This window comes from Selaginella moellendorffii, unplaced genomic scaffold (assembly GCF_000143415.4).
Source record: "Selaginella moellendorffii unplaced genomic scaffold, v1.0 SELMOscaffold_47, whole genome shotgun sequence".
Lineage (NCBI taxonomy): Eukaryota > Viridiplantae > Streptophyta > Lycopodiopsida > Selaginellales > Selaginellaceae > Selaginella > Selaginella moellendorffii.
The window spans coordinates 394357-420274 of NW_003314308.1; the positions used below are offsets into that span (position 1 = coordinate 394357).

The window sequence follows — 25918 nt, forward strand, 5'->3', positions numbered from 1 at the left end:
GTTTTGTGCTTTCACCCCACGATCTATATTAGTACTCAGACTTGATTTCAGATTTGGTTTTGAACTCGACCTCAGATTTAATTTTGAACCCAATCTTGGATCTCAGACTCAGTCTTGAACTTGGTCTCGAACTTAATCTTGAACTCGGTCTCGAACTTAGTCTTAGGCTCAATCTCATCTGATGAACTTTTTATCGTTTCAATCATAATTTTAGGGATCCTTTAACATACGACATTAGTTCCTTACATTTTTTTAATATTAATCCATATAACTTAAAAGATGACTTAGGGTTTTGGTGGTAGAGCTTGTGGCATAAAGGACTTTGGGGTGCTAGGTGCTAACTTCACTTAATAAGCCACTTTATTGATTGTTCCAAGGTTTTATAAGATAACTTATCACTTCTCTCATCTCTTAAGAATATGATGGTTACAATTTTGAGCCACTTGCAAGTTCCTCTTTCATATTTCATCCAATTTTATGATAAATTCTTTGTCATTTCATCCATATAAAATTTACATAAACTATATTCAAAAGCTATTTTTCAATGACAGCCATACATTGCAAAGTAAAGTGTCATTTTGATGCCACTATGCTATTATTATAAACAAACTTTAACTTATCCTATTATCCTTCTTGCCTATAAACAATGCATCTTAGCATGTCTTCAATCACCTAGTGGACTCATACAATTTATCTATTTGTGTGAGTTGTGTTTTGATGAGGAATGAATCTTGAGCTTTGCATGTTGATTGGCTTGTTGATTTATTATTACACTAAGAATTTTAAAAAGCATTAAGACTATTATGCATTATCCTCCTTTATAATCTTTGTTGTTGACGAAGAGTATTACTGATTAGCTCTCTGATCTCAACAACTTGCTCAATTAGATATTTCAACTGAGAATATTAACCCATAATAGTAATTCTACCTTTTAATTTCTATCTACACTTCCAAGACTGAAAATTAAAAAGACAAGAGTGTAAAATATTTTCCATTGGCATCCATTGCATAATGTGCCTCTAGCTGGCCTAAAACCATGTATTATTACCATGACAATAAAATTTAATTATAAAGACAATAATACAAGAATAAAGCATGACTCAAATATAACAAAATAGTGGAAAACACTTAAGAGCTGCTATAAAAGATCTCTTTTGCAAAGATTGTTGCTACTTTAGTAAGATAAAAGTGGGGCAGCCTAAAAAGCTATCCCAGAAGATGATCCTGTAAATATTAATTGAAAAGTTGAGAAGCTCTCACAAGTGGGAGTGATAACTTCATAATAGATTTATTTTATAAAAGCACAAAACAAATAATATTCTTAAAGCCCAAAAAAAAACTGCGGGGTCCAAGGATCTACCGGAATGACCAAGTGCTTGTCCCAGTGGAAATCGATTCTGTGCATTCCTCTCCTTTATGAGGCTTGCCTTCTCGCCAGTGTAAAACGCAACCAAATGAGAACCAAGACGATCTACTTCCAGGGGCAAAACGTTCTCGAGACTATAAGTCTGGCGTTTACATCCTTCTGAGCTTGTCTTACTACGTTTCAGCTGCCGGAGACACCGACTTTTATGGTCTCGCGGGAGCGTCCCCCTCGCCCTGTCCCCGACCGCGGCCGGGTGTAAGTCTATCAAGTGTTGCAATCACTACTGCTATTCGAAAATGGTTCCCTGTCCAAGCGGTGGCGATTACATTACCATGTCTAGTCCATAAGAAAAAAAAACTTACTTTGTGTGGCCGACCACTTCCAGCAAGTTGAAAGAAGAAGTCCCGGAGTTCATCGTCGTCGTGAAAAGCGAGAGCTTACAAGGCATCAGGCCGGATGGCTGCTGAGGAGACCGACAGTGGCCGCGGAGGCAGCGCCTAGCTATCTTCCGACTTTGAGTGGCCGGAATTGAGCTGGAACTCGGCTATACTGGATGGAAGAAGGTTGGTATTGTAGAAACTTCCCGGAGCGCTGCTGTGGATTCAACAGGGACCTGTCAGCCTCGAGCGTGAAGACGTTCCTCAGCACCGTGTGGTCTCCTTCCATATGAAGTCGCAGTTATTCCTCGTCTGGAATGTGGTCCGGAAAGTCACAGCTGATATCAGAGCAAGACAACGATCGTTAGAACCATCTACAAGTGGAAGGAGAAAAGGCAAAGCCCGAGAAAGCTATGCAAATAAACCGTGAACTTGGAGCAGTACTAGCAGCAGCGACGCTATGATCTTCTTTATCTTGGTTGGGGGCAAAATCACGCAGCAAAGCTCTGGCCTATGAATCACGGCCCTGGAGAAATCACACAAGATATCCCGGGAAGTGGAAGTAATTGGATGGAAATGTGGTTTTCCAGGATCTCCTTCGTCGGCATCCAGAAGTCCTGATAGCTTTCACGAGGAACAACAGAATTAGCATATTCCATATTCTATTTCCCGCATAAACCTTCGCATAAACCCTAGAGAGAATTTTGGGGATGGAGGAAAGCGCGCCATACAGCGTCCGACTGGAGGCGGACAAGGCGCTGCACTTGGTGAAGCAGGGATCGTCGCTGCTGCTACTGGATTTGCCGCCATCGCTCTCCTTCGGGATCGATTTGCAGGTGAGAATCGCGAGCGCGCGAGGTCTAGGGTTTATGGGAATGCCTCTCTTTGTTGCAGATGTTTGTGGTCGGGACGATGTTCCGCGGCGTGAAAATGGTGCCTCCGGGGCCGCATTTCATCTACTACTCCGTGATGAGCAGGTGTGCAAGAGATTTTTGGAAGAAAAAATTTGTTTGGTTGATACGACTGAGAACAGGAGTGGAGATGCCGCTCCAGTGACTGGTTTCTTCATTACGGGAACGCAATCGAAGGTTTTTTCTTCTTCTTGGTTTTCATTCTTACTTCTTACAGGTTATAGTAATGCGATGGGATTCCCAACAGGAAATCTTTGTGAAGCTTACAGATCCGGCAGAGGTATCTTGTTATAAAGGATAATGAAGTTCATTTTTCTGGTATTCAAAGTTTTCTGATGATGATGCAGGAGGAGAGATATGCTTATGCAGTTCGAAACCTCGAGTTTGATAAGAATCTAGCTCCTTACGATCTTCACCACTTTCGACGCTGGGAAGAACTTAGCAACTACGTCACTCCGGCCGTGATTAAACGGCATGGTAAGTCTAATGCCTTTTGGTTTTTAATCACTCGCGCTTTTGTTGATATTAGAGCCTCGCGACGGAGTCATATCTGTCGTAGCAGAAGCAGAACTTGTCGAGCAACATCCTCAGACCGCAGCAGAGAGGATGATGGTCGAGCAAATCATCAAAGGAAAAGAGACTTACGGCTTTAGAAACAAAGAAGGCGGTGAAGGGTCCACTCAAGACAGGAGTCGCTGTCGCTACACTCGTTTACCTAGACTTCTAAAGCGTTCTGGTGCAGAGGCCAAAGATTTGACTTCGTTAAACCTGGACAAGGTGAGCGTGCGTGATGTCTTTGCCGTATGTTTACTGTGCTTTGTACAGTCCATAGCTCTTGAGAAGGCTCTGAAAGAATCTTACGATGGAAGCGAGGAGCTTCTACTAGGAGAGCTTCAGTTCGCTTATATAGCCTTTTTGGTAAATCTTCTCCTCCACCAATCTGTTATAACACTCGGTCTTTGCCAGATGGGACAATCTCTTGAAGGATTTAGTCAGTGGAAATCCATCGTGAGTCTTATGTTCGGCTGTCAGGAGGCAGTAAGTTTTTAGAGTATTCAGAAGATTTTTTTAGATTATCACTTCGTAGACTTACCGGACGTTGATTTTGCAGCCACTAAGGACTCGGACACGGCTTTTTGTCAAGGTAAATGCACTCTAGCACCTCTGACTAAGTCACGGCTATGCCGGTCTAGTTTCTGGAAGTGCTGTATCATCAAATGAGGCAGGGACTCAAGAACAACAAGTCAGACGTTGCTCTCGACGATTCCTCGTGGTTCTCAGCCGACAATTTCTTCCGGTTGCTCTCGAAGGTAACTACGTCTTTACATGTGTCACGTTTTCTCACCTATATCTCGTAGGACTTTTTACTCATGCTGAAGACCACTCAGCCTGTTGACGGAGAGCTCCTCATGCAGGTACGCTCGTACCATTTCGTGATTGTTTGTCGTTGAAGATTTAGATCCACTTGTAGGCAAGGAGGCTCAAACACTTGCTCGAGAGCCGTCTGGGGTGGGACCTTGACAACGAAATTAGCGATGCAAATGTAGATGATGACGAGGTATGTGTAATGTTTTGCTTTGTTTATCACAATCCTTATACTTCTCTGTGAATGCCACAGTACGCTCCCGTAGTCGTAATGGACGTCTAGAAAAAGCTTCTATTGCTTTCGAGTGCTTGTTAATTGAATGCGTTGGCAAAACCATTTCAAGCGTACTTGTGGGAAGGTTTGCAATTGGGAATTTACAATTTGTTTGCTTTGCGTTGATGACAACCAGTTTCGTCTCTTTTATTTGTTTCTTCTTCACGTATTCGCCAAAAAACTCTTCATCCCCGCGCAGACGCAAGCAAGTTGAGAAATGGAATGCGCTGGGACTGAGATGGCGACGGATCGAGAATTTGGAGGCTTCTCGCAGCCGAGGTAGTGCTCCATTCCTGAGAGTCATGACACACCACTTAAGAACTTAACTGCGAACGTAGATTTCCACACAAGGGTCACCAACCTGTCGCTGCCGCCGTCGCTGCAAGATGTTCATCGCTCGAGCCATAATGTAACAAGGCAGAAGAAATCCTGCGGCCCTGAGGAAGAAAAGCTGGACAAAACCAAAGTCTCAACAAACAAGGAAAAATCTATCCGAGTTTCAACGCTACCGTAAAGAAAGTGGAGGCGTCGTCGTCGCTCCCGGCGGCACCAAGAGCCAGCGTGTGACGAAGTAGCAGCAGTGCCATCAACTGAGACCCGAGGTAAAAGCTCTTGTCATTCGGAAAAAAAAAAAAAAAAAAAAAAAAACAACCGCAAGAACTCGAACTTACGATGAGTGCAGCAGAACGGCAACACGCAGCTCCGGAAGCATTGGCAGCCGCGTAGTCATCGATCTCCTGGATGAAGTGACGCTCGGCAGCCATTGCCATGATTCGAGGATCAAGCTGGTGGTGGCTTCTCCACTCGACGTTCCTGCCAAGAAACAAAACGATGGAAGGTACTTTAGCACCTTTCGCCTCACAGAAGATCGCTCAATCAAAAAGAAGCACTACCGAAAAGCTCTATAAACTAAACGACGAGGAATCGAGCGAGCACGACAAGGAAAAGAAGAGTACACATACCTCGAGTGGTCATCGGGGAGAGCAACAGGAGCGGCAGGAGACCGGACTGGCGCTGTGTAGCCTTTAAAAGGCTGCAAAACAGAGGCGAGGCATCAGACAACCGAAGGGAAAGAAAAAAAAGAAAGAAAACAAAACAAAAGGAATGGTCGAAATCAGCGAACACGAGGAAGGTAAGCAAATCGTAAGTTCAGTGCGGATGATGTAACCTGCTGACAAATCTCGCAGATGGTGTCCCCTTTTTCGTTGCACCAGCGCTGCACGCACTTTCGATGAGCATACTGCCAAAACACAAGGAAAGAGAAAAAAAAAAACGGGGAAGAGCCAGCAACTTGCTTAGAACTCTCAGCCGGCACGAAGAACAAAGTTCCTTACCTTCAAGCTGCCGCAACAAGAGCACGGGATTTCGAGATTCCCAGCCTCGTCCTCCTCTTGGCAGATTCGACATTCGTCCTGCTGGGATTTTAGCGATGGTGGCGATGGTGGCTTTGCGGAGTGATCCTGGTGATGGTGATGCTGCTGAAGATGAAAAAACTGGTTTTGCATCAGCAGCGGCGAGCTGGTTCCATTCTTCTGGAAATGGGAGTCGCCCAAGCAAGCGCCGAGCCTCTCGATGTCTAGAGCGACATGATCTTCCATATAAGCCGTGTGTGGAGAGCGAAGAACACAAAAAGGAAGAGAGAAAAAAAAAATGGAGGAAGAAGTCTACAAGAACTCCTGTTTTCCAAAACCCCTATTCTTCGTTTCTGTGTCAATCAATCAATCAAATCACTCAAAAGGGGTCACATTTTCTAGCCCAGAACTGCGAGTGAATGAGTAAAGCATGCACGAGATCATCCTCAAAGGGGAGAGGAAAAAGAAAGGGGATTCATTCCAAAGCTGCTGCTGCTGCTGCTGCTGCTGCCAACGGACAAAGAGAAGAAAAAAAAGAGCGAGAGAGGAAAAAAAAAACCCAAAGCAGCAGCAGCACAAGAAGCATCCCTTCTTCTCAGGGGATCATCGTCTTCTTCTTCGTCCTCCTCCTCTTTCGGTCATGGCAGCCTTTTTAGGTCACGAAGAAGAAGAAGAAGAAGAAGAAGAATAGAAGAAAAACACCTTTAAACGTTAAGTCAAGAGCCTGACGGCCGGGGGACGGAAATGAAAATCCAAATTATAGCAAAAGAAAGTTTAAAACAGAAACCCTAATTCTTCCTCTAAATTAGGGCTAGGGTTTGTTCTAGGTTTTCCATGGCGGCGACCACTGAGGCTGTGGCTGTGGAGAAGCCCGCCGCCTCCTCCGATGTCAAGCTCTTCAATTGCTGGAGCTACGAGGATATTGAGGTAAGCGCTCGATCCATCGATCTATTAGCTGTGATTTTGGCTCTAGATTCACGACATTTCGCTCCACGACTACATTGCGTCGCGGCGCGCTACCTATGTGCCGCACACCGCCGGCCGCTACTCCAAGAAGCGGTTTAGGAAGGCGCAGTGCCCCATTGTCGAGAGGTACGCGATCAAAATCTCTCCTTTGGATAGTTTTCTCTCCATTTTTTCAGGCTTACAAACTCTTTGATGATGCACGGGAGGAACAATGGAAAGAAGTTGATGGCTGGGCGCATTGTGAAGCACGCGATGGAGATCATTCACTTGCTCACAGATGCGAATCCGATCCAAATCATCGTGGACGCCATCATCAACAGGTAGAGCTATAGATCTCTTTGTTACAACTTCATTGATTTTTCGTCCTTCCTGCTTGCAGTGGTCCTCGTGAAGATGCTACACGAATCGGTTCCGCTGGTGTGGTGAGGCGTCAGGCTGTTGATATCTCGCCTCTGCGTCGCGTGAATCAAGCCATTTACTTGCTCACTACTGGAGCTCGCGAGAGTGCTTTCCGAAACATCAAGACCATCGCCGAGTGCCTTGCTGACGAGCTCATGAATGCCGCCAAGGGATCTTCCAACAGGTACCTCGCGGCCAGAAATTCTTCCTCTCGCCTCAAGCTCTAAAGTTCCTTGTTTTTGATGTTTCAGCTATGCGATCAAGAAAAAGGATGAGATTGAGCGTGTTGCGAAGGCGAATCGTTGAGAAACACATTCTAATGTAATGAACCTTTTTGGCATATCATTCGAAATCAAAGATTCTACTACACATTTGATCCAAGCTTTCGAAAAGTATCAAGTTCTTGTTTCAGAGTTCTTTTTTGTTGATGTTTAGACTATTCAATGAAAGAAAAGAATCCAAAATCTACGATTGCAAAACTAGAAAGTAGTGCATTTTGTTCCATGGCATTCGAATTCGAGGCTTCAGACCGTCCTAACCATGTTCCACAGGAAAAAAAGATTTTTCGGAACAATGAATCGATCAGATTTGGTTTCTTGGCATCACTAGCCTCGCAAAGCAATCGCCCAAAACAGTGGATGGCCTCAGAACGATGTTAACAGCACTAGAAATCAGACATATGCTTGTCAATGTGTTCGATCATCACAGGCCTTTCCAGAGAGAAAGAAACGAGGAAGAACAAATCAGAGTCAGACTTTCAAAGCGAATCCTCAATCCAAATTCAGACAGGGATAACTGTGTCATTGAGAATCATCATCCTCGCTCCGCTAGCTAAGAAAAATCAACCTCGCCGCAGAGAGACTCACAACTTTAGGGTTCTTCGGCAGCCCTAAACGTTGCTTTACATGGAAATGGACGGCTACGATCGCATGAGCTAAATTTAAATCTCAGCGCCCGGTCCGCAAAATTTTGAATTTTAAAAAGCAGAAAACATTGCGACGTTTAGCCGGATTGGAATGCGAGCCCGCGTCCGGGTTTGAAATTTTTCAAAGGCTCCAAGGATCTGCCGCCACGTGGAGAATTACCGCCGGTGGTGTAAAAGAGGCCTTTGGTGGGAATCACCTGTTTGTAATTGGACGGTGGCGATCTGCGGACAGGGCGATTCCCGCCGTCGATCCTAGGGCTTGGCCAGATTAGGGCTCCCAAATTTCAAATCGATTTAAAAGAGGAGGAGGAGTACTGTAAGATCGGTAGGGTTTGCGGTCGCAGCGGGAGAAGCTGCTGCGCTCTAGTCGTCTAAGGCGCCGTGGATCCGCTGGGGAAGCGCAGCGCTGCCAATATGCGATTCGATTGGCGCTGATGAAGCAGTGGATTCTTCCCGTGGCGAGGTGAGCTGCTGGTTTTGCTGTGGAATTTGGCGACCAAATTCGTGGGATTTCTAGGAACACCTATCTCTCCCTGAGTCTCCGGCTGGGTTAATTGGCTTGATTGATGAAGGTGAGTTCCCATTCGAAGGGCGCATTAAATTTTCTTTTGACATGGCTTGTGCTTTTGGTAGACCCGTCGAAACAAATCTGTCTCGGCCCGGCAGGCGAGCACTGCGAATGGCGGGAAGGCAGCTTTGGGCGGCCCCTCTCCTGCAAAGAAACCAAGGAGTATGTTCATGTTTTTGTTTCCCCATAGAGATGTTTAAATTGTTTTTGCAGCCAATCGCCCACGAGTGGCAGGAAACAAGATTCCACATTTTTTGCTGGAAGAGGCAAAAACAAAGAATGGCAAGAGCGTCGACGATGATAATTCCGATGACTACGACTTCAACAATGTCGTGAAGGCAGTGGCCTTGACCCTGGCAGAGGCTTCTCAAAATGGATCGGAGTCTGAGTCACCAACACCACCCAAGGCAAAAGAGAACGGAAAGGTGATTTTTTGAAATTGTTGCAAGTGTTTGGAGCTTTATGCTGACTAGTGCCCTCTTTCCTTGATCAGGCAACCAGGGCACGTCCTTCGGAACCGGACACTACTAGCACAGGTGATAAAAACAATGGAAGACGGCCGCCCTCTAAAAGAATAAGAAATCGACGAGAGAGTCGAGAGAATCTGGAAGAAGAACGTGAGGGCTCGGACATGGGAGTTGTTGAAGACTCGAAACCTCAAAAGACAAGGTTTTTACCGCAACGTTCAAAGAAACGAAGCAGACAGCTATTCTCTTCGGGAGGTACTGTCTTCTGACTTCTGCTGAACACTTTCTGATACTTCTCGTGTGCAGATGAAATTAGTGGTCTCGATGCACTCGCAACGTTGGCGGACTTGTCTCTAAGCGGATTACTTCCTTCTCCAACAAATGAAGCAGGTATTGTGTTGAAAATCCTTTTCCGGATATGATTGAAATCTGTTTCGTTGTTAAGGAGGGGATGGAACAGCTCCTGAGCAGCAGAAGCTACAAGATCTTGTTACACAAGTTTTGAGATCAGAGAGAGGATCCGTGAAGAAAGAGCAACGCGAGGAAGGCAGAGCGAAAGAGCAGAGCAACAAGAAGCAGCCATCGGCTTCGCCAGATGCGAAAAGGAAGAAGAAGCGCACTGAGAAGGTAAAGCGGTTTTTCTGCACTTTCATTCTCAAGTCTTGTTGTCTATGCAGAGCGAGGCTGGCACAAGCACGAAACCCGACGAGAAGGTATGTTTCTTTACTATAGCTTGCGGTTATTCACGCATGATATGCAGGCCCTTCCGTTTGTATACAAGCCACATGGGAGAACCAAGCGCATATCTACATCTAAATTGCACAGGCACTCGCGGCACGACGGCTTTGATGAATCCGCGCAAGATGGTGACTTTGAGCCCAGAAGTAAAAGAAAACATACTAGTGAGAAGGAGACACGTACATATTGTCCACACACAACTGCTGAGTTTGGACCTTCTAGTGCAAAGGTATTATTTGTGCTATGTTTCTAGTTTAAATGCTCACAATGTTCTGCAGGCCCGATTACTACACTGTCTGTCAATCCCAAGGGTTAGGCAATGGTGTGTCTACGAGTGGTTTTACAGCGCCATTGATCTTCCGTGGTTTGCGCGTAACGAATTTGTTGAGTATCTTAATCATGCCGGCTTAGGACATGTGTCCAAGCTTACGCGAACAGAATGGACTGTTATAAGAAGGTAAATGATTGCTACGTCGATCACGAAGCTCATGTCTTTTTGTGCAGCTCACTGGGAAAGCCGCGTCGGTTGTCACAAAAGTTTTTGCAAGTAGAAAGGGAGAAGCTAGAAGCGTACAGAGACACAGTCCGCGCGCATTACCACGATATTCGGAATGATAAATCAGGATGCTGCTTACCACCAGATTTAGCTCGACCTTTGACTGTCGGACAGCGAGTGATTGCTCGGCATCCAAAGAATGGGGAGATACACGATGGCAGAATACTTACGGTGGATCGAAACCGATGTCGCGTTCAGTTTGAGCGCACTGAACTTGGAGTCGAGTTTGTCCTGGTTAGTCTTGCAAGCATTGAATTTTTTAATCTCATTTCTTCTACGCAGGACATCAACGCTATGCCCGTCAACCCGCTCGAGAACATGTCAGACATCATGAGAAAGAGAAGGATAATCGATTTAAGCAGTTCCGGACACAGAATTGGTGCGGGAAACACTCGTAATGCATTGAACGACAGATTGGACCGACCTTATGCGACTCCATCACAATACTTCCTGAGTACTCTAAGCCACCGAGCTCAGGTACTTGTCGCAATGTCCTGAGACGCCTACTGACTACCCTTTGTTAACAGATGGACAATGTTGACTCCGTGCTACTTGCAAAAGCAGCAGCTAATGAGGCTGTCGCAGCTGTACAACAAGGGCAGCCTTCATCGTCTATTCAGGCGCAAGCACGCGAGGCAGATATATGTGCACTGGCTGAGCTCTCTCGCCAGCTGGATAAAAAAGTATGTTTTTGTTTTCTAATCTTTTTCTCACTTTATAAACGTGTTATCAATAGGAAGCGTTGTTGGTGGAGCTGCGTCGTATGAATGATGAAGCTGACAGGAGCGCTGGGGAAGCAGAATCTCTAAGAAACTCGGAAGCATTCAAGATACAGTATGCCACCGTTGTTCTTCAGCTAAAGAACGTCAATAAGCAGGTACTGTCTCTCTTTAGGAAACAATGTGTTTGCTAATCTTTTTCTCCTCTGTAGGTCTCTGCTGCTGTCGTTCAGCTGAGAGAACGCAATCGATACCAAGAAAACTTAGTAGCTCCATGGCACTCGCCTCCTTGTGCCGCTGCGGACGGAGCCGTAGCAGGCCTCGGTGCAGGCTCGCCGGCCGAAGAGATATCCCTGACGACGAGGAAGGACGCTAGATCCATGGTTTCGGCTTTCGTTCAGGTATGCATAAGCTAAAAGACGTTCCAAGAGACGGTAGCTCATACATTCTGTCTTTCAGGCCGTGTGCTGCCTCAAAGAAGGTGAGGATGCCTTGTCAAGGTTGGGAAAACAACATAACTATGTGGATGGTCAACCTGCAAAAGAGGGGGGAACGGGGACGGGGACGGGGTTGGGTTTTGGTTCTTCGCCTCCTGCTAATCACCACCAATCACAGGGCTTTGATAAGTCACAAACGCTACCGCAAGACACACAAGCGACGAGTCAAGTTCCCACAGCACCTTATCCTCCAGACATAGACGCCTACATTCCAGCAGAGTTCATCGCTTCCTGCCTGACAACCCTGTTAATGATCAAGGTATGTTGGTTTTGTTCTTCTTCTTTGTGAAGCTCTAGCGATTTGCTTGGTTGTTTACAGACGTGCACGGAGAGGCAATTGCCACCCTCGGATGTGGCAGTCATGTTTGAAAACGTGCTGGAGAACTTGCGGCCGCATAACGCGACGAACCACCAGATATACAAGGAGGTGGAGCAGTGCTTCGATGTGCTCAAGAACCAAGTCACGGCCCAAGTCTCGATCCGGTCCAATATCTCACTCCCCGTGGATTGTCACTTGCAATGACGCGCGCCCTCCCGGAGTTAAGTTTTTCTTATTTCTCCTCTTCCTATTAACACCACAAACAGAGATGAGAAACAACCAAAATAAGAGAACGCGAAGCCAAAGCATTCTTTCCGTGGAAAGTGGTGAATTTGCCAGGTTCCATCTCCTGTACAATGAGAAACAAAGAAATCGACAGCACCAACGTGCTCAACGCTTTGATTCGTAAAGGCTGGCCAAGAGCACGTAGGCTGCTCCCTGGTCGTCACCATCGCCGGCTTTCATCCACGACTCAAAGGCGAGCTTGCCAACCTCGGCGTTTCGGAAGATGCGGCTCGCGCTCAGCACGGTGCTCCAAGTCACGGCATTGGGCTTGTAAGGCATCGCTTCGACGAGCTTCACCACCTCGTCCAGTCGGTTGGCACGTCCCAGCGAGTCGACGATGCAGTGGTAGTGCTTGATCCCTGGAAGCGTCCCAAACTTTGAGAGCATGGAATGGAAAAAGTACCTGGCAGTCTCGACGAGGCCACCGCGGCTGCAAGCGATGAGCAGGCACACGAAAGTCACGGCGTTTGGGCGGAGTCCCTCGTCGAGCAGCGCGTGGAAGAGCTCCAGCACCTCTCTCGTGTTGACCTGGCGGCTATGCCCGGCTACCAGCGTGTTCCAAGTCACTAAGTTCCTGGTGGTGGATGAAGAAGTGGCAGCGAAGACACACCCAGCGTCCTCCATGCTTCCACACTTGGCGTAGGCGTCGAGCAAGCTATTCGTGAGAAGCACCACCTCCTTCTCCTCGGACGACGACAAGAGCCCACGTCGGTTGATCTTTCCATGGACGAGCTTCGTCCTCTCCAGCGCAACCAAGCTTCCGCAAGCTTTGAGTGCCGCGGCAAAGCTAAGAACGTCTGGAGCGCAGTCCATCCGAGCGAAGAGCTCCAGGGCCACTTCTCCCTCGTCGCTCTCCGCGTAGCCGAGCATCAGAGCGTTCCAGAACACCACGTCCCGGCAGTGGATCATCGCCTCAAAGACTCGACGAGCACGGGACAGGCTTCCACACTTGGAGTACAAGTCGACGAGCGTGCTGGCCACGAATCTGTCCGAGTGGAAGCCACTATTCTCAGCCTGTTCGTGCAAAGCTATGCCTCTTCCCAAGCACCTGGCCTTGACAAGCTTCCCAGATACTTGCTTCGCGTTCTCCATCGCTGCCAGGCCAGTCCAGGCCTTGAGTGCCGCCACAAAGCTTCGTGAGTCCGATGGCAAGCCTTGTTGGAGCATTCTCGCAAAAACTTCCAGAGCGGCATCTGGTTCTTCGTTTTGCGCGTAGCCGAGCATAAGTCCGTCCCACGAAACAACCGTGTGCACTGGCATCCTTGCGAAGGCCCTGGAAGCGTCAGCCATGCTTCCACACTCTCCATACAAGTCCACCAGCGAGCTTCCCACGCAGACGTCGAGATCACACCCAAACTTTCGAGCCTGCGCGTGAATAGCCATGCCTTTCTCCAAGCTTTCCAGCTTCACGGGCCTGCCGCAAACTTCCACCCCGGCCTCCTTCGTCGCCAAGCAAAGGCAAGCTTTCAAAGCAGCGACGAACGTCCCAGCAGTGAGCTCTTCCCAGCATCGTCGCAGCGTCGCCATTCTCTTCTCGAACAGCTCCAGAGTAACTTCCGGTCTCCCGTTTCTCGAGTAGCCCAGCATGAGAGCGTTCCACGACACGGCAGTGTGTCGAGGCATCCTGTCAAACACCCGCTGGGCGCTCACCACGCTTCCACACTTCGCGTACATGTCCACCAGCGTGTTTGCGATGTAGATATCGTCCTCGAATCCGAGCTCCACGGCTTGGCAGTGAAGGACCCTCCCTCTCTCCAAGATCTCGGCCTTGGTAACTTTCTTCTCCTCTGCCAAGCTCGCGCAAGCCTTTACTGCCGCCACCAAAGTCCGAGCATTCGGCTCGCATCCTTCCACTCCCATGCACGACACCAGCTCGAGCGCCACCTCTTCCTCACCATTGTCTACATATCCCAGCACCAGAGCCGTCCAGGAAACCACGCTCCTACAAACCATCCGGTCGAAAACCATCCGGGCATCGACCAAGCTCCCACACTTCACGTAAGCATCGAGCATGGAATTCGCCACAAAGATGTCCGAGTCACAGCTCTTCTCCACTGCCTGGAAGTGGACTCCCATTGCTCGCACCAGCGCTCCAAGTTTCACGAGCCTTCCATCGATGATCTCGCCTTCCTCGGCAGCGGCCAAGTTGGAGCAGGCCTTGGCGGCTGCCACAAACGTCCACGAGTTTGGAGCACAGCCTTCTTCTCGTTCCATCCTTTCAAGCGCCTCGAGAGCTAAGATCTCTTCCTTGTTCTCCGCGTAGCCGAGCATCAAGGCCGTCCAGGACACCACATTGCGACTGGCCATCCCATCGAAGACCCTCCGCGCATCCGTCAAGCTCCCACACTTGGCGAACATCGAGATCAGTGAATTTGCCACGGAAATCCGCGAGATCTCCCCTCCTTCCACCGCATCGCTGTGGAGCTTCCATCCTCTCTGCAGATCCCTACTTCTAGCGCACTCCTGGATCGCTGCGATGACGCTGTGCGATCGAGTTCCCGATTCCTCATCGCAGTCTCGCAAAGATTTCCTCGCGGAGCAGCGCCGCAAGTGATTTCTCGTGTTTCTCCCCTACCCGTGGATCTACATTTCTCTTCTTGGCGCCATGGATTCTCCCTTCTATGGATTCTATAAACCCTAAAACCTGGAAGGCTCGAGAATATGCGCGAGCCCTAATAGAGGCCTCTAGAAGCTTTTCTTATTCTAGGGTTTTCGTTCGTGCGAGGGAGCTGCGCAGGGCGCATCGATCGATCGATCGAGGTAGGCTAGAATCACTCCGTCAGCACCTCTCACTCTACTCGATTCTCTCCCAGGAGCATGGCGGATGAGGCAAAAGCGCGCGGCAATGCCGCTTTCTCGGCAGGGAATTTCGAAGAGGCGATCAAGCATTTCTCGGACGCGGTTGCTCTAGCTGGGACGAACCATGTCCTCTACTCCAATCGCTCCGCATGCTACGCATCGCTCCACAAGTACCAGGAGGCTCTCGAGGATGCAAAGAAGACTGTGGAGCTCAAGCCGGATTGGCCGAAAGGTTACAGCAGGCTTGGCGCTGCCTATGTCGGCCTCAAGAAATTCCCCGATGCGGTCTCGGCCTACAAGAAGGGACTCGAGTATGATCCTAGCAACGAGGCTCTCAAGTCGGGCTTGGCGGACGCACAGGAATCCATGTCAGGGGGAGGGCAGCCATCGCCTTTCGGGAATTTGTTCCAGGGTCCAGATGTGTGGGCGAAGCTCCAGCAGGATCCCAGGACCAAAGGGTTTCTCGCGCAGCCGGATTTCTTGAAGATGATGCAAGACCTCCAGAGAAATCCCAACGCGCTCAACCTTTACATGAACGATCCTAGGATGATGCAAGTTCTAGGAGTTCTACTTGGTGTGAACATCCACACGCCTTCCAAGGAGGAAATGGAGAAGGGTGTTTTTGAGGAGGAACAGGAAGCATCGTCTCAGCCATCCGAGACTAGTAGGCGTGAGACAAGCAAGCCTGCTGCTCCTGCTCCAGAGCCGGTCCCGGAACCGATGGAGATACCGGATGAAGATAGAGAGAAAAAGGAAAAGAAAGCGGCGGCTATAAAAGCGAAGGAGGCCGGGAACGAGGCGTATAAGAAGAAGGATTTTGAGGCGGCATTGGCGAATTACTCCAAGGCAATCGAGCTTGACGACGAGGATATCTCCTACCTCACAAACAGAGCAGCGGTCTACCTTGAAATGGGAAAGGTACTGTTTCTTATTTGTTATTACCACCTTCTGTGGTTGTTTCTCACTTTCGATGGTTTCTTACGGCAAACAGTACGAAGAATGCATCAAAGATTGCGATCAGGCAGTCGAGCGTGGAAGGGAATTGCATTCAGACTACAAGATGGTAGCAAAGGCGCTGACGCGGAAGGGATCGGCTTATGTCAAGCTGGCTAAGTGTGCCAAGGACTACGAGCCTGCTATCGAGATCTTCAACAAGGCTTTGACAGAACACCGTAATCCGGACACTTTGAAAAAACTCAATGATGCAGAGAAAGTCAAGAAGGAACTTGAGCAAAAGGAGTACTTTGATCCCAAGATTGCCGACGAGGAGAGAGAAAAAGGTACCTTAAGTCATGAATTGTGCTTGACTTCGTTCTTTTCTTCCTTTTAACTGTTAGGCAACGATTATTTCAAGGAGCAAAAGTATCCCGAGGCAGTGAAGCATTACTCGGAGGCTCTTAGGAGGAATCCGAATGATGTGAAGGTATCACGCGTGATTTTGTGTGTGATAGCCACTGAGCTTGCCCTCTCTTTGCATGCAGGCTTACAGCAACAGAGCAGCAAGCTACACGAAACTCGGTGCCTTCCCCGAAGGGTTGAAGGATGCTAACAAGTGCTTGGAGATCGATCCTTCTTTTATCAAGGGATACTCGCGCAAGGGGGCAATCCAATTCTTCATGAAGGAGTATGACAAAGCATTGGAAACTTACCAGGTAAAACTTGAAGGTAGAATGAAAAGACCTCACTTTTAACGTGTGTTCTCGTTTCCTCGATAGACCGGGTTGAAGTACGATGAACACAACCAGGAAATGATGGATGGGATCCAAAGGTAATTCACCGAAACTTTTCTTTTAATGACAAAGACTCTCCCTTTTTCCCCAGATGCGTCGAGCAGATCAACAAGACGAACAGAGGAGACATTAGCGCCGAAGAGCTCAAAGAACGCCAGGTTAGCTTTTCTTGTAGTGAGTGCTTCGAGTGTGTTCTTATTTCTCTTTCCACCGTTCAGGCCAAGGCTATGCAAGACCCCGAGATCCAGGGCATTCTCTCGGATCCAGTAATGCGACAGGTATGAGATCGATTTTTCTCGATTCTTCGTCTCAACTTGAAATGGATTTTCTGGTTTGGTGTTGTAGGTATTGATCGATTTCCAGGAGAGTCCAAAGTCAGCTCAAGACCACATGAAGAACCCTATGATCATGGCAAAGATCCAGAAGCTTGTGGCCGCTGGCATTGTCCAAGTGAGATAGTTGACTGGGCCTCTAGTGGTAGGAATTTTGCTGATTCGCTTCCTATTATGTCATTGATAATGGTCATGTGATGATGCGTCCGCCACCTTTTATAGTTAGGTATGCTCTCTTCTACCAACAACATGTCCAAATACATGGGAGGTGGAAGTCATAAGATCTGTACGGAGTAAGTTTAAAATTCTCGGGCGGGCGGAAGATTTCGCTGGCGCCGTACGCTTTGTCACTATTGAGTCTCAAGTTCAAATCTTCTTAGCGTCTAGAATGTCCAATAATTGATACATTGGCGATTATTTTGACTCGGACATGGATAAGTTTTGATCAAATATCTTTACAATGCGTTGTGGTTGTAGGGTTTGCCGGCGGCTGTTTGAATTGTCCGGCCAGCCAATTTTTGTATGTGTGGCCCAAGGCTGACCGATGTTTCTGCCGGTAGATGTATGTAGACAATGTCGATGATGGGCCATGCTAAGTACGGCACGATTGTAAACTGTCCAAGAGTGACGTCAGCCCTAGTACGGGTGTGCTCGGTACGACCGCCAAGGGAGAAGATTATCTTTTCTCCCTTATCCCTTGCCTCGTTCCATTGCGGGCGCATTTAGGGTTTCCATCTTTCCGGCTTCTTTTACTCGCCTTTCTTTATCTTTTATGGTTGCCCTCCCTCTGGAGATAATGCGCGAGGAACAGGGACGAAGAACACTGCTACCACTGGCGCGGAGGATTTCGCCTAGAATCTGGTGATGGATTGTTGAAATTATGGATTCCTGACGCTCGCTAGGGCCGGGAAGGAGCCAGCAGCGATCGGTCGATGGCAACGAGCGTCAAGAACGAGCTCCTGGCGGCGTCCCCCCCTCCATTCCACTGGCCGGCGTCGATCTTCTCACCTCCTCCTCCTCAATCGCAGCATTCTCTGGCCATGCGCGAAGATTGTGGCAGCGGCGTGTGGGATCACTGCTCCGCGGCGGCTGGATCGGGCGCTCTCTCGCCGCTGAGCGAGTATCTCATGCAGCCGGACGAGGAAATCTTGTCCATGTCCTCGCTCGATGCCGCTAGCAGCAGCTTCCAGTCGGGATTGACGACGGACGAGGAGGAGGAGCAAGGGTTCTTTGCCGGATTATCGGCGAATTCTTGCTCCTCGGCCTCCAACACGTCCCCCTCCTCGGCCTCTCACCACTACCAGCAATTCGACCCCAACAGCCCGCCCGGCAACGTCCTCCTCCACTCGGTGGTGCGCTCCAAAATCCACGAGATCAACAGCAGGCTCTTCGACGACGAGGACGACGGCATCGATCAGCTCATCACGACCGACGGCGTCGTCATCGATTCCTCGCCCTCGCTGGAGCAGCAGCACGGCTACCAGCCCGTGGCGATGCCGCCGCCAGCGCCGATTCTCCCATTCCGCTCACACCAGGACTCGTTTGGGACGATACGATCGTTCGATTTCCAGCAGCCCATCCAGCCGGCCTTCGCGAGCTGGACGCACGGTACGTGGCACGTCCACCCCACGGTGCCGCCGCCGCTGCCGCCGGCGGTACGCGGGCCGGCGTGGCAGCACCGCGGAGGTATACCGCACGGTACGGTGCCTGTGCCGCCGGCGCCGGCAAGCACCGTGGCGGTGCCGGGCGGTATACCGCACGACGGCTCCCAGGACCCACAGGTGCTACTCGTCCAGCTGCTAGTGATGTGCGCCCACGCGGTGGCGGAGGACAACGAGAGCATCGCCCAGATGATATTGGCGCGTCTCAGGCAGCACACTGGGCCGGAGGGGACGCCCATGGAGAGGCTGGCGTCCTACTTCACCGAGGCGCTTGCCGCGCGGATCGATCACTCCACGGGCTCTGCCCTCTTCAAGGGCCTGCTCAGCGACAAGCTGCTCGAGTCGGATGGATCCACGCAGGCCAGCATGCTCGAGGCGTTCAGCACCTTCTACGACTACCTCCCCATCGGCAAATTCGACCACCTCACCATGAACCAGGTAATCCTCGACGCCGTGGAGCGCGAGCGCGCCATCCACATCCTCGACCTCCAGCTCTGGTTTGGCACCCAATGGCCGGCGCTGCTGCAAGCTCTCGCAACTCGCCCCGGAGGACCACCTAGAGTGAGGATCACGGCAGTGGGCTCTTCCGCGGACGACCTAGCAGCCACTGGCGACAAGCTCCACGAGTGTGCCAAGACGCTGCGCGTCCATCTCGTGTACAAGGCCTTGCTACTGCCCAAGGCGGACAAGTTCCATGCCGGGCTCGTCAACCTCCATCCCGGCGAGGCCTTCATCGTCAACAGCCTCAGCCAGTTCCACTACCTCCTGCAGCCCTCCACTTCCGACTCGGACACCTCCTTCGGCGGATTCATGGCTCACATCCGAGCTCTCCGGCCCAAGGTGCTCGTCATGGCGGAGAACGACGCCAGCCACAACAGCTCCGACTTTCTCAAGCGATTCGGGGAGTGTCTCAAGTACTACTCGGCGGTGTTCGACGCCATGGCGACGTGCGCGAGCTCGCCCAGCGGGAGGTTGAAGATGGAGAGGCTCTTTGCGGCGCCAAAGATCCGGAACATCATCGCGTGCGAGGGGCCTAACCGGGTGGAGCGTCACGAGAGCATGGCGGACTGGAGCAAGCGGCTGGAGGTGGCGGGGTTTCGGCCATCGCCGCTCAGCCAGAGGGCCGTCAACCAGGCCAAGCTGCTACTCCGCCTCTACTACACGAATGGCTACACGCTCCACAGCGAGAGAGGCTCGCTGGTTCTCGGGTGGAGGAATTTGCCGCTCAACACGGTATCGGCCTGGAGAGTCGCGTGATCTCTTGAAAGTTGGATCGATCGATCGATGGGACAATGGAAAGTTTTCTCTCTTTTTACTTTCGTTTTTTTATCATATCACTTCGGTCTTCGATTCAACAAAGCGAGTTGGCTCTCTGCAAGCTTGGAACGATCGATCTATCGATCGGATTTTTATTCGAGTAGAGACTGAAAGAAATTGTGGTTTGTAGCTTTTTTCCCAATTGAGCTCCCCTGTGCATAGGATTTGGCAAGGAATCCAATAAGGTTCGCTCTAGATACCCCTCGAGTCAATCAATCAGCCAAGAAAAAAATGGCATCTTCTGGGAATCTCCGGTCCCTCTAGTGTCGACACGAAATGGATAAGGCTGGGTTTCTTTTTTTCTTCTTCTTGTGGTGCTGCACTGTGGCGATTTTTTGGATGGAAGCACACAACGCGACCCTTCGCGGAGAAAAAATTAGTTATTTTTATCGCAAAGCCTTTGTTGGATTGCTACGTGCACCACTTTGAGGGCAAGAAATTCTCGTGTGTTTGGGAAAGGTGGTGGCGCACAAAGGATCTTCGCAAGAGCATATCGCATTACATTCTCTACCAGTGGGTTGAGTCGAGATTTCGAATAATCTTGCAATGAAAGTGGCTGGATCCAACTCGATCCATCCATAGATCGATCCAACAAAAAATCGAAAGGGCACAGACAGGAGAGCGGATTGTTTACGTGAAGTTTGTTCGATAGCTACCTCTCGCTCTGTCCTTGCAGTATTTTTTTCCTCCTTCTCCAAGCTCCAAAACAATCTTTCTCTCTGCATTTGGTGGCACAGCTGGTCCACACAGATATATGTTCACAAAACTCATTTCCATTCACTCTGGTCAGCCACAGCGTCGCTTTCGATCGATCGCATTCACGCCATAGCCAAGAACACAAGACACCTTACCAGCTCGAGCCAATTTGAAGCTCCCAGACAAGCGCCATAGAATAAAGAAGATAATGATAGGCCGAGAACCCTAATTGAATACCATCCGTTGGATGGTCCTATATCCAACGGCTAACATTTGATTAAGCCGAATATTCTCGCTCTGGCAAGACATGGCCTTGGCCTCGTCGCCGATTTCGCCAACGCGATCAAGAGCTGCAAGGATCTCCACAAATGCCGGCTTCTCCACAGCAAGATCCTCTCCGGCCCCTGCAATCACGACCGATACCTCTCCAATCTCCTCATCGACACGTATGGCAAGCTGGCCAGTATCGAGAGCGCTCGCGCCGTCTTCCACGCGATGGGCGATCCCAATCACTTCTCCTGGAACATCTTGCTGGGCGCATTCGCCCAGAATGCCCACATCGACGACGCGAAGACCACTTTCGATCGCATGCCGCAGTGGGATCTCGTCTCGTGGAACGCGCTAATCTCCGCATTTGCCCATCACGGGCATTCGGAGGAGGCCAAGGCGATGTTCCTGGCGATGGAGAATCGTGACGTCGTGTCCTGGAGCTCCGTGATCAAAGCCTACGCGCAGTCCGGACTCGTCGATAAGGCCTCGCAAGTCATGGATCGCATTCCCAAATGGGACGTCCAATCCATCACCGGCATGGTCGCAGCATTTGCCCAGAACGGGCACCTTGACGCTGCGAGCGCGATGTTCGATCGAATGGAAGAACGCAACGTCGTCGTGTGGACGGCGCTCATCACCGGCCTCTCGCTGAGTTACCAGATCGAAGAGGCGGAGACAATCTTTAGATTGATCCCCGGGAGGGACGTGATCGCGTGGAACGCGATGATCACGGCGTATAGCCAAAATGGCGACCCCCACACGGCCAAGCTCCTCTTCGACGTAATGCCGGAGCGCAACGTGGTGACGTGGACGACCCTGATTGTCGTGCTGGCAGACCACGGTGACCTGTGCGACGGACGCGGTACCTACCTGCGGATGCCGCACGTCAACGTAGTAGCGTCCAATGCGATGATCCAGGCCAACGCCCACCACGGTGAGCACGACGCGGCAAAAGGAATCTTTGACGGGATGCGAGAGTGGGACCTTGTCTCCTGGAACTGTCTTCTCACGCTCTACACGGAGGCAGGGAACCTCGCTGACGTGGAGGGCGTCTTCCACGCCATGCCCGACCGGGATGACGTGTCGCGCAACGCGATGCTTGCGGCGTATGTCCGCTGGGGCCACCTGGACAGCGCCACGTGCCTGTTTGACGCGATGCCACGTCGCGGGATCGTGTGCTGGAACACCATGGTCACCGCGCACGCCAATGCGGGCGTCACCGCGCGGGCGAAGTGGCTTTACGACACCATGCCGCAGTGGAATATCCTTTCGGTCACGGCGATGCTCACCGCGTACTCTAACCGCGCGTTTGTAGAAGATGCCGAGGATCTCTTCATGCGGCTGCCGCAGCGCACCGCGGTAGCGTGCAACATTATGATCGTGATGTACAGCGAACAGGAGGATCTAGAATCAGCGGTCGGCATATTTTCTAAGATGCCACAGCACGATCTTATCTCGTGGAACGCGCTTGTTTCAGCATATGCCGCAAATGGGCATCCGCTGCAAGCGAGAGTTTCTCTCGATTCCATGCCCAAGAGAGACGTGGTATCGTGGACGACGGTGGTGGCTGGATATACCCAAACTGGTGATATCGACAAGGCCATCTCCGCCATGAATCGGATGCCAATGTGGGATCTCGTGACCTGGAACGTGATGATCTCGGCGTACGCAGGGATTGGAAACTGTGTCATAGCAAAGAAAATGTTTGATGACAAGCAGCAACGGAATCTCATCTCATGGAATGGACTGATCGCGGCCTACGCCCAAACCGGAAACTTGGCACTCGCGGTCGCCAGCTTCCACAAGATGCCCGAATGGGACTCCATCTCTTGGATCGGGCTCATCGTGGCCTACGCGCAATGCGGCCACGTATCCGACGCCTGTGCGATGTTCGAGGATATCCCTTCCCGCGGGACGCTGGCGTTCTCCGCGATCCTGGGGGCATATGCCCACACTGGGTATCACAGCGAGGCCGGGGAGGTCTTCCGGGCAATGCAGCTCGAGGGCGTACGTCCAACCAAGGTTTCGTACATGGCGCTTCTCACAGGTTTCAGCTATGGCGGGATGCTGGACGAGTGCCGAGAGGCCTTCGTGGGGATGCTGTCGTCGGGGATCTCTCCGGCGATCCAGCACTTTCGCAGCGTTGTCGACGTTATCGGGCGAGCAAAGGACCCGGGGGATGCGGAAGAACTGATCAGAACGATGCCGTATGTGGCGGACTCGGTGGTGTGGACGTCGCTGCTCGGGGCGTGTCGCATGCACGGGGATCTGGAGAGAGCGGCGCTGGCGGCAAGAAAGGTGACGGAGCTCGAGCCCGACATCTCGGTTCCGTATGTGCTGCTGGCCGAGATGATCAAGAGCGAGAGTGGCAGCGACAGTGACGAGCTCGCGAAAGGTATAGATTCGTGAACTCGCTTTCGTGCTTTCTTCCTTGTGTCCAAATGGTGGACTCCCAAGCTTGGAGCTTCGGTAAAGACAAAAGAGATCCCGAGACAAACCACGTCAAGTCAAGGGTGGGCGATTTTAGGAAATCGAGACGGACAGTGATCGCAATCTATCTTGGCCAGCAATGGCAATAGCAAACGACAGTGATATCTAGCTTGGCCAGAAATGGCAATAGCACGAAGATCTCCACTGCTGCTAGCTTTGCTCTTGGCGATTTCCAGCTCCTCGCTTCTTCACGGCCATCACATCTCTAGCTGCCGTTGCCTCCACGGCGATCCAAATTGCTGGCCCCAGGATCGCGACTGGAAGATCTTCAATGCCTCAATCCAAGGCCGGCTCATCGCGGTCAAGCCCCCGGCATGGCCTTGCCACGATCCCCAGTACGACCATCATCTCTGCGAGCTCGCCACCGAGAATTGGAGCGATCCCACCTGGAGATCCGACCAGCCGGGAGCGATGATGGCCGATAACTGGGAGATGGACGACGCCCGCAACGAGAGCTGCTCCATCCGCGACCCGAGGAGCTCGCGTTGCGAGCAAGGGTCAGTGCCGGTCTACGCGGTCAATGTTAGTCACGTCTTCCAGGTGGAGCTTGCGGTGGCTTTCGCTAGCAAGCACAACCTTCTCCTTGTGGTAAAGAACACTGGTCACGACTACCTTGGAAGAAGCACTGCGAGGGGATCGCTCAGCATTTGGATGCATCACTTGCGGGAGCTGCGCTTTCACGGTGATCTTGGCTGTGATCAAGCAGAGCATTGCGACGATCTAGGGCTAGATCCAGCGGCGTATGTGACGATTGGAGCTGGAGTGACTTGGAACCAGCTCTACGAGGCCGCGCTGGAGCACAGGCGCGATATTGTGGGAGCTTCGTGCCCGTGGGTTGGAGCTGCCGGTGGATTCGCACAAGGTGGCGGGCACAGCTTGCTCTCTCCAGTCTTTGGCCTCGCGGCGGACAATGTTGTGGAGCTCCAAGTTGTGACGGCTGATGGGAAGCGAAAGGTGGCGAGCGAGTGCCAAAACGAGGATCTCTTCTGGGCGCTCAGAGGTGGCGGCGGAGGTACGTTTGGAGTCGTGGTTTCACTCACTTACAGAACGTATCCGGCTCTCGAGAACGCAATCTTTGCGAGCGTGAATGTGACTGCCAAAGATCGCCCCAGTTTTGAGACGCTTCTCGAGGAGTTTGCACGGATGAATCCGGAGCTTTCATCTGATGGCTGGTCTGGTTTCTTCAATGTCGGCAACTTTTCACTCTCCTTGAGATACGTGCTTCCAAACAAGACCTTGGCATTCGCTCGCTCCAGCTTGAATTTTCTCCTCGGCTTCCAGCACAACCGGATTCAAACCCACTATTCTCTCAAATCCTACGCATCCTTCTACGAGCTCATTCAGCAAGCACTGTGCGGAAGCGATCCAAGCTGTCCCAACGTTGGCGGGCTGGCAGGGAATCCAGTTCTTCCAGCTTCACGTCTTATCCCAACTCAAGCTCTAAACTCTTTCCCAACCAAAGTCTCTAGAGCACTCGCGAAGATAGCTCTCGACTTCCAAGTTCCAATCGTGGGTGCCTTCGTCGCTGGTGGCCAAGTCTCTGTGCCTCGGGACAGCGCCGTGAATCCCGCCTGGAGAGATTCGCTGTGGCTCGTCATTGTTTCGGTGAGCGCCCCAAGATCACAGAGAAAAGAGGCAGCGACGCTGGTCTCGAGGGCCAACAAGGTGTTGATCGATATCACACCCGGATCTGGGAGCTACATGAACGAGGCCGACTACAACGAGCCACACTTCCACAGATCGTTCTTTGGAAGTCATTACAAGCGGCTCTACGAGATCAAGCAGCGCGTGGATCCGGGAGGGCTCTTTGTGTGCCATCACTGCGTAGGGAGCGAGGACTGGACCCAGGATCTTAGATGCAAAACCCAGTCAAACAAGTCAATCAACAAGATTGACTAAAAGTGACATAATCCAACTAAGTAATATCAAATGCGCAGCTGGTGTAGTGGTATCATAGTACCCTCCCACGGTACTGACCGGGGTTCGATTCCCCGGCTGCGCAATTTTAAATAAATACGTGGCTTTTGCCACGTGGACAATTTTTTTTTCTTTTGACATGTCACGTGTTTTACTTCCAGAGAATGTAGGGTTCTTGAGGATGAGGGCGCTGCTTTCCCTGGTGCGCCCAGCCTGTGGTTTTGTTTCTCGAGCGATCTCTCCCTCTCGATCGCGCTATGCCACTCATCAGATCTTCACTGCATCGGCCAGAAACCAGCCATGGGGATTCCGTGGATTCACATCGTCGAGGATTCTGGGCACGGTGTACGAGGACGTGAGGAGGGAGCTACGGTGGAAGAAGCGCAAGAAGCTCATCAGATTGGGGCTCAAGAAGAGGAAGAGGAAGAAGAAGCGCAGGGGGAAGGGGATCTGGGCGGAGCCTTGCAAGGCGGAGCAAGAGCGGCAGAAGGATCACTCGCGCTGCATCATCGCGCCCTACGCCGACGCGCAGATGTGGCCCAGGATGAGCTGCGAGCGCGACCGCCGGCACGTCCTCAAGGCCTTGAACACTACGCTCGTCCACTTCGGCCAGATCAATAGC

At 50.9% G+C, this 25918-nt stretch overlaps 9 protein-coding genes and 1 non-coding gene across 11 annotated transcripts; 8 read left to right on the forward strand and 2 right to left on the reverse strand.

Annotated features, from left to right (window-relative positions):
- Positions 1-2453: 2453 nt before the first annotated feature.
- LOC9657666 (protein AAR2 homolog) lies at positions 2454-4407 on the forward strand. The gene is made up of 13 exons (XM_024686182.1): positions 2454-2579; positions 2638-2720; positions 2777-2831; positions 2872-2934; positions 3002-3131; positions 3184-3431; positions 3480-3572; positions 3621-3692; positions 3766-3798; positions 3848-3964; positions 4013-4069; positions 4126-4212; positions 4273-4407. The coding sequence occupies exons 1-13, from the start codon at positions 2454-2456 to the stop codon at positions 4300-4302; spliced, it is 1194 nt and encodes a 397-aa protein (XP_024541950.1). The 3' UTR covers positions 4303-4407.
- Positions 4315-6320, reverse strand: LOC9657667. The gene is made up of 7 exons (XM_024686181.1): positions 5628-6320; positions 5462-5533; positions 5256-5326; positions 4965-5106; positions 4803-4883; positions 4655-4744; positions 4315-4586 (listed from the first exon to the last, which is right to left on the reverse strand). Exons 1-7 carry the CDS (start codon positions 5889-5891, stop codon positions 4479-4481), a joined length of 828 nt encoding a protein of 275 aa, XP_024541949.1. The 5' UTR covers positions 5892-6320; the 3' UTR covers positions 4315-4478.
- Positions 6321-6438: 118 nt separating this feature from the next.
- LOC9658349 (40S ribosomal protein S5) lies at positions 6439-7391 on the forward strand. Its single transcript, XM_002980961.2, has 5 exons — positions 6439-6572; positions 6619-6737; positions 6788-6931; positions 6991-7194; positions 7262-7391. Exons 1-5 carry the CDS (start codon positions 6480-6482, stop codon positions 7314-7316), a joined length of 615 nt encoding a protein of 204 aa, XP_002981007.1. The 5' UTR covers positions 6439-6479; the 3' UTR covers positions 7317-7391.
- An 844-nt stretch (positions 7392-8235) lies between these two features.
- LOC9657668 (protein ALWAYS EARLY 3) lies at positions 8236-12209 on the forward strand. 2 transcript variants are annotated; one of them, XM_024686097.1, is made up of 18 exons: positions 8236-8398; positions 8453-8507; positions 8569-8665; positions 8717-8928; positions 8997-9225; positions 9277-9360; positions 9416-9597; positions 9648-9683; positions 9731-9937; positions 9987-10165; positions 10213-10498; positions 10547-10741; positions 10792-10947; positions 11001-11141; positions 11196-11384; positions 11443-11739; positions 11800-12019; positions 12066-12209. In XM_024686097.1, the coding sequence occupies exons 2-17, from the start codon at positions 8502-8504 to the stop codon at positions 12001-12003; spliced, it is 2700 nt and encodes an 899-aa protein (XP_024541865.1). In that variant the 5' UTR covers positions 8236-8398; positions 8453-8501; the 3' UTR covers positions 12004-12019; positions 12066-12209. The 2 variants fall into 2 exon arrangements, with proteins under 2 accessions (XP_024541865.1, XP_002981008.1); XM_002980962.2 differs by having other exon boundaries at positions 11800-12209.
- LOC112350213 (pentatricopeptide repeat-containing protein At2g13600-like) lies at positions 12190-14903 on the reverse strand. The gene is made up of 2 exons (XM_024686037.1): positions 14878-14903; positions 12190-14566 (listed from the first exon to the last, which is right to left on the reverse strand). The coding sequence occupies exons 1-2, from the start codon at positions 14901-14903 to the stop codon at positions 12190-12192; spliced, it is 2403 nt and encodes an 800-aa protein (XP_024541805.1).
- LOC112350250 (hsp70-Hsp90 organizing protein 3-like) lies at positions 14769-17157 on the forward strand. Its single transcript, XM_024686101.1, has 9 exons — positions 14769-14844; positions 14898-15801; positions 15875-16163; positions 16221-16306; positions 16365-16535; positions 16599-16651; positions 16705-16771; positions 16832-16891; positions 16959-17157. Exons 2-9 carry the CDS (start codon positions 14902-14904, stop codon positions 17070-17072), a joined length of 1740 nt encoding a protein of 579 aa, XP_024541869.1. The 5' UTR covers positions 14769-14844; positions 14898-14901; the 3' UTR covers positions 17073-17157.
- Positions 17158-17668: 511 nt separating this feature from the next.
- LOC9657925 (DELLA protein RGL1) lies at positions 17669-20057 on the forward strand. Its single transcript, XM_002980963.2, has one exon. The coding sequence runs from the start codon at positions 17878-17880 to the stop codon at positions 19861-19863; it is 1986 nt and encodes a 661-aa protein (XP_002981009.1). The 5' UTR covers positions 17669-17877; the 3' UTR covers positions 19864-20057.
- Positions 20058-20199: 142 nt separating this feature from the next.
- Positions 20200-23794, forward strand: LOC112350214 (pentatricopeptide repeat-containing protein At1g09410, mitochondrial-like). Its single transcript, XM_024686038.1, has 3 exons — positions 20200-20213; positions 20925-23284; positions 23556-23794. The coding sequence occupies exons 1-3, from the start codon at positions 20200-20202 to the stop codon at positions 23792-23794; spliced, it is 2613 nt and encodes an 870-aa protein (XP_024541806.1).
- On the forward strand, positions 23791-25917 carry LOC9657927 (uncharacterized FAD-linked oxidoreductase ARB_02478). Its single transcript, XM_002980965.2, has 2 exons — positions 23791-25256; positions 25458-25917. Exons 1-2 carry the CDS (start codon positions 23791-23793, stop codon positions 25915-25917), a joined length of 1926 nt encoding a protein of 641 aa, XP_002981011.2.
- Positions 25311-25381, forward strand: TRNAG-CCC. The gene has a single exon. It is a non-coding gene; the product is annotated as a tRNA-Gly (tRNA).
- Position 25918: the final 1 nt, after the last annotated feature.